General features: G+C 44.1%; 2 protein-coding genes across 4 annotated transcripts in view; one reads left to right on the top strand and one right to left on the bottom strand.

The window, feature by feature from the left end:
* The window catches only part of LOC135908910 (uncharacterized), a 662,802-nt gene that overhangs the window by 170,633 nt on the left and 478,751 nt on the right, over positions 1-13,418 (top strand). The gene's annotated exons all lie outside the window — the stretch shown is intronic.
* Positions 11,482-13,266, bottom strand: LOC135908887 (uncharacterized). Its single transcript, XM_065440731.2, has one exon. It carries the CDS (start codon positions 13,244-13,246, stop codon positions 11,930-11,932), a length of 1,317 nt encoding a protein of 438 aa, XP_065296803.1. The 5' UTR covers positions 13,247-13,266; the 3' UTR covers positions 11,482-11,929.

Genomic DNA, 13,418 nt, shown 5'->3' with positions numbered 1-13,418 from the left:
ATTATTCTTAATTTAAGGCGCGAATTTTTTATCTTCGACAAAAGAAAAAAAATCATGAGTTTAGACAGAATAAGGAGATAGCGAAGAAATATAACTGATGGAATGGTTGCTTAGTATTTTAATAATGCTGACAGAAATAAAATGAAGTATCCCAATTTCATTCATAATTTAATTTCGTCCCCTCACTAATTGCTACCGGCATTTTATGGTAGTACATTTTTCATTTGGTCATATTTTTTTCATATTCTCTTTAGGCTTTTGGTTATGCTCACCTTTCTCTCGGAGGCTCAATTCGCCCCATATTTTCATTCACTCGTACCTCGTATACGTGTTTAGTAGGTTCGGTAATATGGCGAATATACGAGAGCGAATGAGAAAGCATTTGCCTCTATCTTATATTGACCAAAATAAGGTACATACAGGTCATGACAAATATACGCACCTACGTACCTACGTATCTTACGCTATTTTTACATATAGCCGAACACTTGTTCTTAGTTTCGCCTCATCGCAGCGCTAAATTTAAGAAGCCCCTGTGGTAGAATTCGTCCGGCTGACTGTAAAACCGGAGTCGGATTGCTGTCTTGGCTTCCTTGCACGTGAATCGCTGTCGTGCTAGAAATTTCTTCAGCGGATTGAAAAGGTCAAAATCACTAAATGCGAGGTCTGGACTGCATCTGGGTGGGCCAGACACTACCAGTGAAATCACCGGAGCTTGTCGGCGGTTCTGACTGCCACATGTGACCTTGCATGACTGTGGAGGGTAATCGCGTTGTCCACAGTGTGGAACAATAACTGTCAGCATTGATGGCGGACCCTTGTGGCATGAAAGCCAGCAGAAGTGGTCCTCGGTGATCCCAGAAGACCATTACTTCACTTCCGCAGTGGATGACACTAAACAGAATGTTTTTTTTTTTTTTTGTCCCAGACGAACCTGGATGTTTCCACACAATGCTCTGCTGCATCGATTTCGGCGTGAAATGCAGTATGCACGTTTCAACATCAGTAACAATGTGATTCAGGAATCTTTCACGCTCCTCAGCACATCATTGTCGATGATTAAGTGGAGCAATCATTCGCTTTCATTTCATCATGTCATCCAACTGCATAGGCACCGAACAACATGAAACGTTCCGTTAGGCTAAGGACCCGTGAGATACGTCGTAATCGCTCCGATGCGAAATGTCACGCGAAATGTCACGTATTAAGAGGTATAAATATGATATACATTTTTAAATCTTTCATTCTCAACTGTTAACTTTAAGCGGTTTTGACAGTTCTCGAAGGCAATCACTAGCCTGCTCACGTAAGAGTGAGAGAGAGAGAGAGATGCAAATGAGAGAAAGGCAGGGAGCTTAACAAGAGTCAAAGCCTCCGGTTTGCTACCTTGCACTAGGGGAAGGGACAAGGAAAATAAAGACGGAAAGAAGAGCGGGGACAAAGAGAAAGGCGTGAAAAAAAAGGGAGGGACTCCTCATGTAAAAGTTTCAATTCCGTGAGGAAAAAGAATGCGCTGGGGTCATCCGCATATAATGTTAAGTGTGGCGTATGTAGTACATTTACGACGTCATTGACATAAATAAGAAAAAGAAGCGGCCCAAGAATTGACCCCTGAGGAACATCGCATGGTAAATTCCCCATGCGAGATTTGAAGTGATTCATGGCAGCGTATTGAACGCGATTTTTATAGCAGCTTTCAACCAGACCTAAAGCGACTCCTATGATTCCATGTTTATTCACTATGTCATGGCTAATGGAGTCAACTGGTTTCCGGAAATCAAGGAACAAGCCTAAAGGGAATAATTTGTGCTCGAACTTGTCAAGAGTTTTCTTTCCGAGGAGGCCACTTCAGAACCTTATTCTTTTATATCCATACTGCTGCTTTGTTATTACATTGGTTTGTGGAAAAAAAGAAGTTAAAACACTTAGAATAACTGCTGTGGTGAAAACCTTTCGAGAATATCGGCAAGAACGAGATAGGCTTGTAATTGCCAAGGTCACCTTTGTCGCCTACTTTGAAAATTACTGCCACCCTTGCGATCTTTAGTGCATCAGGGAACGTTGTAGTGCAAAGAAATAGGTTCAAAATGTGATCGAAGGGCCGCACAACGATATGAGAAATCGTGTTTATAGGCTGAGGCTTCATTTCGTATATTACATGCACTATTATTGTCTATTTTCTACAGGACGTCCTGAACCTCTAATTAAGTGGCGGGAGTGGTGAATATCAACGACACAGCACAATGAGTAATGTACGATGTGCAATCAGTGTTGCCTGCGTTGGTGTTGTCAGATATCCTGGCCTTTAAGAAATGTTCTTGTCGACGACTGATGTAGCTGAGTAATGCGTGCCCTCTATCATGATTTCCGAAATATCATTGCTCATTTCTGGCGACGTGAAGTTTTTTTACACTTTTCCAAGTTTTCTAAAATTATTGTAAATAGTTTTAAACTTTGTTTGATAGTAAATGGCAGGAACTTGCTTTATATCGGAATTTAGGTTATTCTTCGCCGTCTTATGTTATCCTTGTTTTTATCGACAAGGCGAACATCTTATCAGGTTCTCTTATGCGCTTCATAAGGGAGGCGTCAATCTATAGTTTGTTGAACTTCTTACGCTTCCTAAATTCAACAAGAGGAAATCCTAAGTCATACAATCCTTTGACAATTTCTAAAAGAAATGTCATACGCCACGATCTGGTCAATCTCTTGTAGTAAAGCGCTCCAGTCTGCTTCCTCAATGAGCTACAGAAAAAAAGGCAATTTTGTCTCCTGCTATTTTTCTATTGCCGAAGGGTGGGTCTAAAAATTAATGTGCAGAAAACTAGAGTAATGTTTGACAGTCTCGGAAGAGAACAGCAGTTTACGATAGATAGCGAGGCAGTGGAAGTGATAAGGGACTAAATATACTTAGGGCAGGTAGTGACCGCGGATCCGGGTCATAAGACTGAAATAATTAGAAGAATAAGAATAGGCTGGGGTGCGTTTGGCAGGCATTCTGAGATCATGAACAGCAGGTTGCCATTATCCCTCAATAGAAAAGTGTATAATAGCTGTGTCTTACCAGTACTCACGTACGGGGCAGAAACCTGGAGGCTTATGAGAAGGTTCTACTTAAATTGAGGACGACGCAACGAGCTATGGAAATAATAAAGATGGGTGTAACGTTAAGGGATAAGAAAAAAGCAGATTGGGTGAGGGAACAAACGCGAGTTAATGATATCTTAGTTGAAATCAAGAAAAAGAAATGCGCATGGGCAGGACATGTAATGAGGAGGGAAGTTAACCAATGGTCGTTATTGGTTACGGAGTGGATTCTAAGGGAAGGGAAGCGTAGCAGGGGCGGCGGAAAGTTAGGTGGGCGGATGACATTAAGTTTTCAATGACAACGTGGCCACAATTAGTACATGACCGGGGTAGTTAGAGAAGTATGGGAGAGGCCTTTGCCCTGCAGTGGGCGTAGCCAGGCTGCTGCTGCTGCTGCTGATGATGATGATTTTTCTACACAAGATAGGACAGTAGTCTTTGAAGCTGTTATGGTCTGAACAGTATGGCGTGAAAAAAAGAATGTGGAAATGATCGCTTACCTCTGATGCTAATGCACCAACATTTGTTTGAGCAACAGGGTAGTTTGTGAAGCAAAGGTCCAGCAACGTTTCAGATCTGTCTCTCCCCCAAGTAGGTACATCAATGACACCTTGGCAACCAAAATAATAAAATGGGTAAAGAAGGCGCTGCTTATTGCTGTTCTGTAAGACTATGTTGATGTTAGCCAACGGTAAAAATGGCGGGGAGGACAATACGGAGCAGGTAATGCAAAATTAGTGCAAGGTATGCAAAGAACTCTGTAATATTACCAGAAGGAGGTCTTTTAAATACAAGTAGCAGCGAATTGCTGTACTTTATCAGTACGCATTCATAGTGACAATCTACGAGGGTGTATTTGGATATAACTTCCCAGTGAAGAATATTTTGCGCATATATTTCAACGCTTGTTACTACATGGAACAAAAGCACACCTATACACAGGTAAAAGCACATCAGTAGATTTATCAGTGAACTACGTTTCAGTGAAACACAAAAATTCACACTAATGATTCAAGCCGTCCAGAAATGTATCAATGGACTCGTGCTTATTCGTTAAACTTCACACACTAAGGCGAAGCAAGGAAAGATGCTTTCCATCTCGCGAAATTCTTAGGTGTCGGAAAAAGTCACGTCATAATAGCCACATGTACGACGACGTGTCGTCATGAATTAATGCGTCGTAACACCGATAGGCGAAGAGAGGACAGTCAAATGTATGGTCGTATATAGTCCAGATTTTGCACTGTTCTTATTTATTATAACTCGATCTTTATAGCTACGCCACACGAACATTTCGCTGTCTTTGATCCATGCGAACTGATAATCCATTTCACGTACCTCTGATTTCATTTCCTAAAACAGTTCTTTGCTCTGCGCAGTCACATTTTCATTGAAGTAAATCTTCGATTCTCGTTTCCTCAGGTATCTTTTCCTATTAAGCCAAGTGTCCCGAGTTAGCTGGGATAAAAAGCACACCAATACGGGGTGGGCTTATCAGATTCTTCTTTATCAGTAAGTTGGTGAACGGCTTCGATCTCCGCTACCGAGAGCTATGGAAGCTCGAGCAAATTCGTTCAGCTTGTCGAGAAGAGTTTCGTTCGTTTGTTTAAGAATTCCATGTATTTCCGTGTTCGATCTTCGACTATACTGATCGAGTTCATTAATGTCTTCTCTAAGTTTGCCTATATCTTGTTCTTTCGCTTTCACCTCAAGTTCTTTCACCCGCTTACTCAAGCCCAACATGTCATGTACTTGCTGCTTCATCTGGCTTAGCACTTCTCACTTTTTTGACATTTCATGCACTGATTTTTCAATGTCACTCAGAACTACGACCGTTCCTTCAAGAGCGTCACTTTGGCGTTGATCTTCAGCAGCTCGGAAAGCTTCAAATTTATCTCAGCTATGTCTTTTGCAAAATTTTCTTGAGGCTCAAAACCTTCTGTTGTAGTGCTTTTGTTGCTGCGGCTCTTCGCGGTTTTACATATCGCACATTGTCGTAAGCTTTTTGCTTGCTCACATTTCTTTTTGAAATTGCTTACTGTTACTCCGGAGCATGAACCGGCATGGTAGTTTTAATGGCAGTCACAGCAAGACAAATAAGGGTTATCACTAGAAATGCACTAGTGACAAATAAGACATGTATTAACCATTAGTGTGGCTCAGCAGCAGTGGCAACCGGACAATATTCTGTATATACAGCCCTAATTTGGCAAACAAATCTGGGCAAGGACTTTCAGATTTGCCTTCGTATAAGGTATATCAGCTAAAATCTGCAGTACTCTTTTATAGGCTTCGGTTCAGCGATGCCTACTGTGAGTACTCGCACGGCTCGTATAGTGCTCACATCAAAATTACACTTGTCTGGCTTGCTTACTTGGCCCGTGCGAATCTTTCACTTTGCACTTTCACCAAATGGCGCATATACTACGAACAGTTATTGCAGCTAGCAATACCAACGTTATTTCTCCTCATCGCGGTAACACATAGCCTGTCTACTTTTTCTTCCTAAACACATGGTAGAATTTAAGAACTGAAGGGTGAAATTGCCACTCGGAATTTTTCCTAACGGAAATCATCTCTATGAGAGGGTCGTTGAAAGCCCAAGCGATAGCAAAATAACATTTCGCGTGAAAACAGCTTATGCCTCTGTATTTCATATTTACGCGTAGCAATAACGTTTATTCGAAGTATACGCGTACGTTCGCGCTCCCGCTGTTTGCACCGTGCTTCCCGCCCTCAGGATAGACACACATATGTTCATAAGCACAGTGACTTCTCTAACAAAGGTTGTAAGCAGACGTAATGGCCGAACAAGAAAAGCGAATAGACGTTCGTTTCGATGGAGGCGCAGAGCGCGCAAGTTGCGGCCGTAATCTCGACATGTCCTTGAGCGCCTCGAGGCGCCCAGCATTCGCACATGTCATTAGAGAAGTATACGTCACTGAAGAAAAGAAAAGACGAGAGACAACGTCGCCCGCTTGCTGGCTTCTGTCGCAAAAGGAGGGGCCTTGGAGGACGCTCGCAAAGGCAGCTTTCGAAGGCGCCGCTGACACACGGCCGGAAAAAAAAGAAAAAAGAACACAAGACTCGCGACGCTGATTCCACGAAAGAAGTTTCCGCCCGCACCTAATTCGTTCAAGCCAAATCAAGAAGTCGCCTCCGTCGAGACTCGCGAGATTCGCTGCCTTCCCTTGGTCCGCTGTCGGAGTGTCTTCCAGCGAGAACGTCGGCATGGTACAGAGGTGCCCTCCTATGGAGCGACTGCTTTCATCTACCCGAGCCTTCCATCTTCGTTCGATCCTCTTTTTTTTTCTCCCTCTCGCTCCTCTTCTCTTTGCGCAGTTTGTTCTCTTTGCTCGTTTCGAAAATTTCTACTCCTTTCGTGCGATGTTTTCTCCTTCACCGAGACCACCACAGTCTGTCGCCTGAAGCGTAGATTTGATTTAGGATGTCCATCTCGTCTTATCAGAGCCACGTTGACGTTATTTTCCCGTATCGTCTGCCCTCATGCTTGTTGAGGTGGTAGCTCAGTTTCTGGCTCTATACGTATCTTTTTATCGGTGCACGTGTGTTTTGTTTCTGTCGCCTCTCCTCACTGCCTTTAGTCTACATGAGCTACCGACTGTCTCTTGGGTGTGCTTGTTTCTTGCCTTATTGTACTAATCAATTGTGGTCGGAGGATGGGGTGCGGCCACAGCCGCCGGTTCGCCCTTATTGGAATTATCGTCCTTGAAGTATTTTCATGTGTGGTGATATTTTGTTTCCTTTTAGTCCTCTGTGGATTGAGGCGGTCTTGCGCGCCACAACAGGTTGCGGCACCATTTATTTTGAGTTACGTTGCCTTTCGTTTTTACCCTGCTTCATATAAAATTGTGTTTTCAATAGAGCTCCTTCTTTTAGAATGCAGTTGTACACAGCCATTCTTTCATTCATTTTAAACCACGCTATCCAAATTTCCGGAAGAAATTGAAAAAATCCTGCACGAAGTATTGGGCCTACGACACGTACAGGTAAAAAGTTGTAAAAAAATGAACACTTGCACACTGCTTGTTCTAGCAGGGGCCGGCAAATTTTAAGGTGCTCTTTACGCAGGGTTCTATTCCTTAATTATTGTCCGCCCTTCCCGGCCGGCCGATCGTGGTGATAACGTGGACGGAGAGCCACACGGACCACTGATGAAGCGCGAAAAGAAATAGCATTGACATAGACGCGCTACATTGACCTGGCCAGAACTTCATAACTTATCAGCGACATATGAAAAAAAGTGGGCGAGCACAATACCTGACGGTAGTATTATCTTGTAATTTTATACAGACAAAAATAGGCGATTCATGTGTACCTGATATCTATCACCCTTTCATGACTTTGGACCACTGTCGTGCGCGGTTTTTCATTAAAGAAACGTTGCATTGACTCCCAAGACTTGAATATAGAGCGTGGGGTATAGGCAGAGCATCGTAGAGATTAATAGAGGCCCAGTCCCGGCCTTCAGTGCAGGAGGTGGAAACACCAGGCAGAAATTTGGCCGGATACATTGAAGCCAGCCACCAGAAGCATCGCAGAAGCAATTTCAGCGCAACAAGCACGTGAATAGCATCCGACAGGAGATGCAGAGAATAAGACCATTTCAGACAATGGGCACATGAGGCACCCGTAAGTTGAAATAGGGATTTCAATAGATACTTCCCGTTTGACAACTTCGGGTGAACTCTGCTATAGCCAATTTAGCCGCCAGATTAAGTATGACATACCTGTCATTCCTGGTAATGCCGTAAACGTAAAGCAAGTAGAGCATTTAGTTAGGATGATTAGCCGAAATGTTGTGTCTGTGCAACGTCTTGAGGGGCTCATCAGGCAGTCAAAATGGCTTCCTTGTTCCTGCCAAAAGCTTCGCGCAGCCGTGAGGCTCCTGTCATCGGCATTAATGCACGGTGCCCAGTTGAAAAACACAACAGGAAATTTTACCAGTCTGTTGTATTTTGGGACGTTGTTTCTGTAGTTCTGTTGTCTGTAGTTCTGTTGCCTGTAGTTCTGTTGCCTGTAGTTCTGTTGCCTGTAGTTCTGTTGTCTGTAGTGTGACGTCCTGTAGTAGAAAGTTCTGTAGTTCTTGATCAATATTTAATTAAAAATTGACAGAGACGTCCGTAAGATTATGTAAATTTGTTAGCAAAAAAAAACATAAAAGTAAAAAAAAATTTTAAAAAAAACGTCCTTGCCTAGGATTCGAACATGCGACCTCTCGATTCCTAGCCCGGCATCTTACCACTGCGCCACCCCTGACTTTTTTTTTTTTCTTTCTTTCATGGTATTTATTATAGTTGCATTCAACTAGACGTTCACCAGTTCTGCATAGTCAGAGAATGGAGGGCACAATGAAAGTCACACAGAAGAGGCAGCGTTCATACTGTGAGTAGAAACGTTCGTGTCACTTTAGAAGGGTGGCAAGGATAAGCACCTCACCAAAATAGGGTACCAGTCCGGTTGCACACCGAGTCCATCATAAACCTGCTTTAGGTGTAGCGTCATTTGGATGAAATTTGCCCTTGTAGGTACAACCGTTTCGGCGTTGCGGTCCATCATTCGCGTTTTCCACAAACTGTGCATTCCCATGACAAAAAACATATCGAAAGGTGCACTATTATCAGAGGTTGGCAGCAGGTATCGCACAGTATGAGCGTTAATCTCAAAGTCTTTCTTTAAAGTCCGTTGGAGGACATCCCAAAAAAGGATGGCGTCGGTGCAGCTAATAAAACAATGTTCAATTGTCTCTGGTACATCACAAAGGCGACAGTTAACAGAAGAGACAAAGATACCCTTTTTTTGTAGCCATGCTTTAACCGGTATGGTTTCACTATGAACTTTATAAAAGAATGTTTTGCAGCAAGGGGATAAATACATTTTGCGAACTCGCTTTAGCACATCGTGGCCTGGCAATTTAATGTATATTGATCGGTAAAGTGGAGGAGGGAATAGCATGGATAGTAAGTCTTTGTACAACGTTTTGCGCGACACAGAATACAAGTATTCAGTGGAAAACCGAACTGTCAGGAAACGAACCGCCAAGTAAACTTCTTGCATGAACCCCCACAAGCATAAGCGCGAAGAAAAACTTGAAGAAACAACTAAATCAGGTAACGCATTAACAAGTGTGACTTGCATGTATGAACGAATTACAGGATGGGAAGTATCGCGAAAAAAGAAGAAACGAGACACTATCTGCCGCACATAAAGGTGTACTAAGCCCAGCCCACCTTCGCTAACAGGCCTAAAAATGTTGTCTCGCCTCATGGGCTCAAAAGTTGAAGACCATACGAAGGTCGCAAAGATACGGTGAAAGCGTTGGATGTATAGCCTAGCACAATGGATAACTTGCAATACATAGAAAATTTTTGTTGCCAAGAACTTATTGCAGGCTTCGGCTTTCCCAAAAATAGAAAGTCGTTGTGGAACGAATGTCTGGGCGTAACTTTGCAGTACCGAAACCCGTTCTTTCCAATAGTGTGCGCTTAATTTATATGCGTCTAGCGGCACGCCAAGATACTTTGGCGGGACATCAGTCCACTTAACGCCTGCAAACTGTTCTGGTGTATAGCACCATGAGCCAAACCATAAGCCTAAACTTTTTGAGGAGTTCATTCGCGCTCCTGATACACTGCCAAATTCTTCTATTTTCGATACTACTTTTTCAACACTGGACTTATCCGTGCAGAAGAACGCTAGATCGTCTGCGTAAGCTAAGACTTTAACTTCATTACCCAGTATATTGAAGCCATGGATGTTACTCGACTGAATTACGCTTAAGCATAGCGGTTCCAGGTAAAGGGCGAATAGTAGTGGGGACATCGGGCATCCTTGTTTTACTGATGAGCAAATAGAAATGGGTTCGGAGAGTTGGCCATTAATAATTAAACGAGTAGTACAACAGGTGTAGCAAAGCCTAACGCCTTTAAGCACAATGGAGCCAACATTGACATGCTCCAAAAGAGAAAATAAATAGGAGTGGCTCACACGATCAAAAGCTTTAGCAAGGTCTACCTGGAGCATTGCAAGCTGCTCAGTGGAACCATAACAGTATTGAAGAAGGGTACGGGCGATATGTATGTTGGTTTGAATTGATCGGCCCCTGATTCCACATGTCTGATGGGAACCAATTAGAATTGACATCGCAAATTGCAATCTATTAGATAGAACTTTCCCAAAAATTTTGTAATCCACATTTGACAATGTGATTGGTCGATAGCCTTCAACAGAACGCAGTTTCTCTTTATCTGAACTTTTGGGAATTAAAACTGTGTGGGTTTTGCAAAAAGACTGCGGAAGGGCGCCAACTTCTAAACTTGTAATAAAAATATCCAATAATATGGGGCTGATAATTGATTTGAAAGCTTTGTAAAATTCACTTGAAAGTCCATCGGGGCCGGGTGTTTTCGACAGAGGCAGCTGATCAATAGCTAGCTCAATTTCTTGAATCGTAAGGCTACCACTGATGACTGCACAGTCATCATCCTGTAATGGTTTTACAAGAGATACAAAACTCTCTAAAACTTTTGCATCGTGATCATTCGGAGGGGCACTAAACAACATAGTGTAGAAAATTTCGAACTGAGAAATGATGTCATTAGTATTTGTTAAAAGACTACCCTCGGAGTATATTTCCGAAATTACTTTGGAAATACCGTGACGTCGCTCGTCAAGTAAAGCTTGACGTGTTGGTTGCTCAGATTGCAGAGCGCGCATGTTTCGAGATCGAATTCGCGCACCTCTGTAACGCAGTGCGTCATACTTTTGTAACTCACATTTAATGTTTTCTATGTCAACAATGTAAGTGCCTGGCATTTCGCATTCAATCTCATAAAGGCTACATAGGCTCTTAAGAAGCGTTTTTTCTTCATACTTTCTATAGAATGATTTCACCGATCCAATTTCTATAGCCACTGTACGAACCTCTTGTTTAAAGAGTTCCCAAGCAGCAAATAATGGCAAGTCACTAGACAGAGAATTGGTTAGAGCCATGCGCACGCGATTAATAAATTCCTGATCATTTAGGAGCTCAGAGTTAAGCTTCCAGAGTGCCCACTGTGGTCGGAAATTAGTTACAAATTTTTCACCAATGTTTGCAATAACCATACAATGATCAGAGAATGAAACGGGGATAGTAATGCAGGATAGTCCTCGAGAGGGGAGTGATGAAGAAACATAAATCCGATCAAGGCGGGCGTAGGAATGACCTTGAATTCTTGTATAAGAGCGAGCTCCCTGTCCCGACACTCCTATATCAACGAGCCCTGCATTTTCTATTATGTGAGACAAAACTTCACCACTCCTGTCCCGCTGAGTGTTATGGCCGCTTCGATCTTTCGGATCGCATACACAATTGAAATCTCCCATTAAAACAATGCAGCGATCACAGTCCAATAGACTAGACACAGTATCAAATAAAAGAGATCGTTTTGCAGCGTCATTAAATGCATAGACGTTGACTATGCGCCATGGCACACCCTGCAACACAAAATCACAACATATATATCGACCTTCAGTGTCGACATGATAACTAAAAGCTGAATAAAGTAGGCTCTTTTTCAGAAACAGGAAACAGCCCGCGGATAAACCAAGAGCGTGTGAAACGCAAACATTATACTCAGACAGAAAAGGTCGCAAAGCCCTTTCTGTCTCGTCGTCACTCTCAATCTTCGTCTCCTGCACGGCGACGAAGTCGAGGCGCTTCCTAGACAAAAGCCGGCGAAGCTGCGTCTGTTTCTGCAAAGACCTAAGGCCTCGTACGTTCAAGGTTGCGAATAGAAGTTGCTGGGACAGGGCCATGGTGACTACCAAGTATTTGGACCTAATGATCTATGTGATCGGTCCTAGAGGGCAACGGTGAGGCTCCCTCCGAAACCCCACCAGGCCTTCTGGACCGTGATCGTCGGCACTTTCCTGAGTGTTTCGATGTTTTGCGGCGACGTGCTTTTCTTGTGGTACTGGTCGTCTCGCTGTCTGTGCTTGATTCCGATCTGTTGGTCGCACGGCGCTTCGGAACTGAAGTATCCGCGTTACTTCGGCTGTCCTCTGCCGGCTCAGTGCACGTGTCGAGTTGCTTGGGTGCATCAGATGAGTCATTTCCGGCTCCCTCATTCGCTTGCTGGGCAGCAGCTGGCTCCGTGGTAGCGGGTGCTCCTTTGGGTTGTTGCTTCGGTTGGTCATCTTTCTCTTCGCTACTTTCTTTATTCACGGGCAGTTGGCATTGTTGGCAGTTGGCAGTGGGCAGTTGGCATTCACGGGCGATGGCATTGTGACTGTCTTCAACAGGCAGAGGGGCCTTAGTGGCACAGCGGGTCTCCGCGGAAGAGGGAACGTCTCCCGTCGCGTCAAGAACCTCCGTAATGTCCATTATGTGTTCTTGCAAGCTTTCATCCGGAGGCTTTGTTCTGTGTCGTAACTTATCGGCGTATGTTACGACACATTCTTCAGCTGTGTGACCAAAGCGCCGGCAGGTTTCACAACGTGGGGTTCTGCAGTTTCGACGAATGTGCCCCACCTTGTTACAGCGCAGACAAAGTGGGGGCCGGCCTGGAATTAATACGAGACTCTGCACTCCACAAACAGGTAGTAGATGTGGAACGTCCCCCACGCTCACTCCATCGGCAAGAGTCAACACCACGTCCCGATTTAGCGTACGCATTTGTTCCATCTCCGATACTCTCCAGCTTTCTGCTGAAATAGACTTGACTTTCCCGTAAGCCTGGAGCGCATCTCGAATGTAGTCGTCTTCCAAACGCTCAGGAAGCCACAAAAGCTTCATTTTAACTTCCGTGGGCTCAGGATCAATGACGACACAGCGTCTACCTTTTACGGATAATTCCCCGCATGCGACTAGCTTTGATTTTGTCATCCCTGATTTGCACGTCACCATCCACACGTGCGACATCTGAAATTGTCCGATGGAACTTATTTCCTTCAGGTCAATAACGGTCCGAAGGGCGTCTCTGAAGTCTTGGGCTCGGTACGGTCGACCTCTTAAGTCAGCATGCAGGAAAACGGAGTCCACAACCAGCTTACCGGTAGGAAGACGGGGTAACACAACACGGTAGTCATTGCTGCTGGCTGAAGCCTGAGTAGCACCTCGGCCAGGGGCCGATAAATCCTTTGAAGCGGAGAACATGAGAAAAGCGACCGTTCGGAACGCCGTCTTCTTCTTTCTCCACTGCGCCACCCCTGACATGCTCTTCGAGTGTACGTTTTGGCCATGTGAATAGTACGACGTGCTGGTGCGCTGATGTTTACATTTGCATTTTGAGAGCCAAGATCCGCTATCACTCCACCGCATCAAGTGC

This window comes from Dermacentor albipictus, chromosome 1 (genome assembly GCF_038994185.2).
Source record: "Dermacentor albipictus isolate Rhodes 1998 colony chromosome 1, USDA_Dalb.pri_finalv2, whole genome shotgun sequence".
NCBI classification, from domain to species: domain Eukaryota; kingdom Metazoa; phylum Arthropoda; class Arachnida; order Ixodida; family Ixodidae; genus Dermacentor; species Dermacentor albipictus.
The sequence above is the reverse complement of the archived record's forward strand: the minus strand, read 5'-3'. Positions and strand labels throughout refer to the sequence as shown.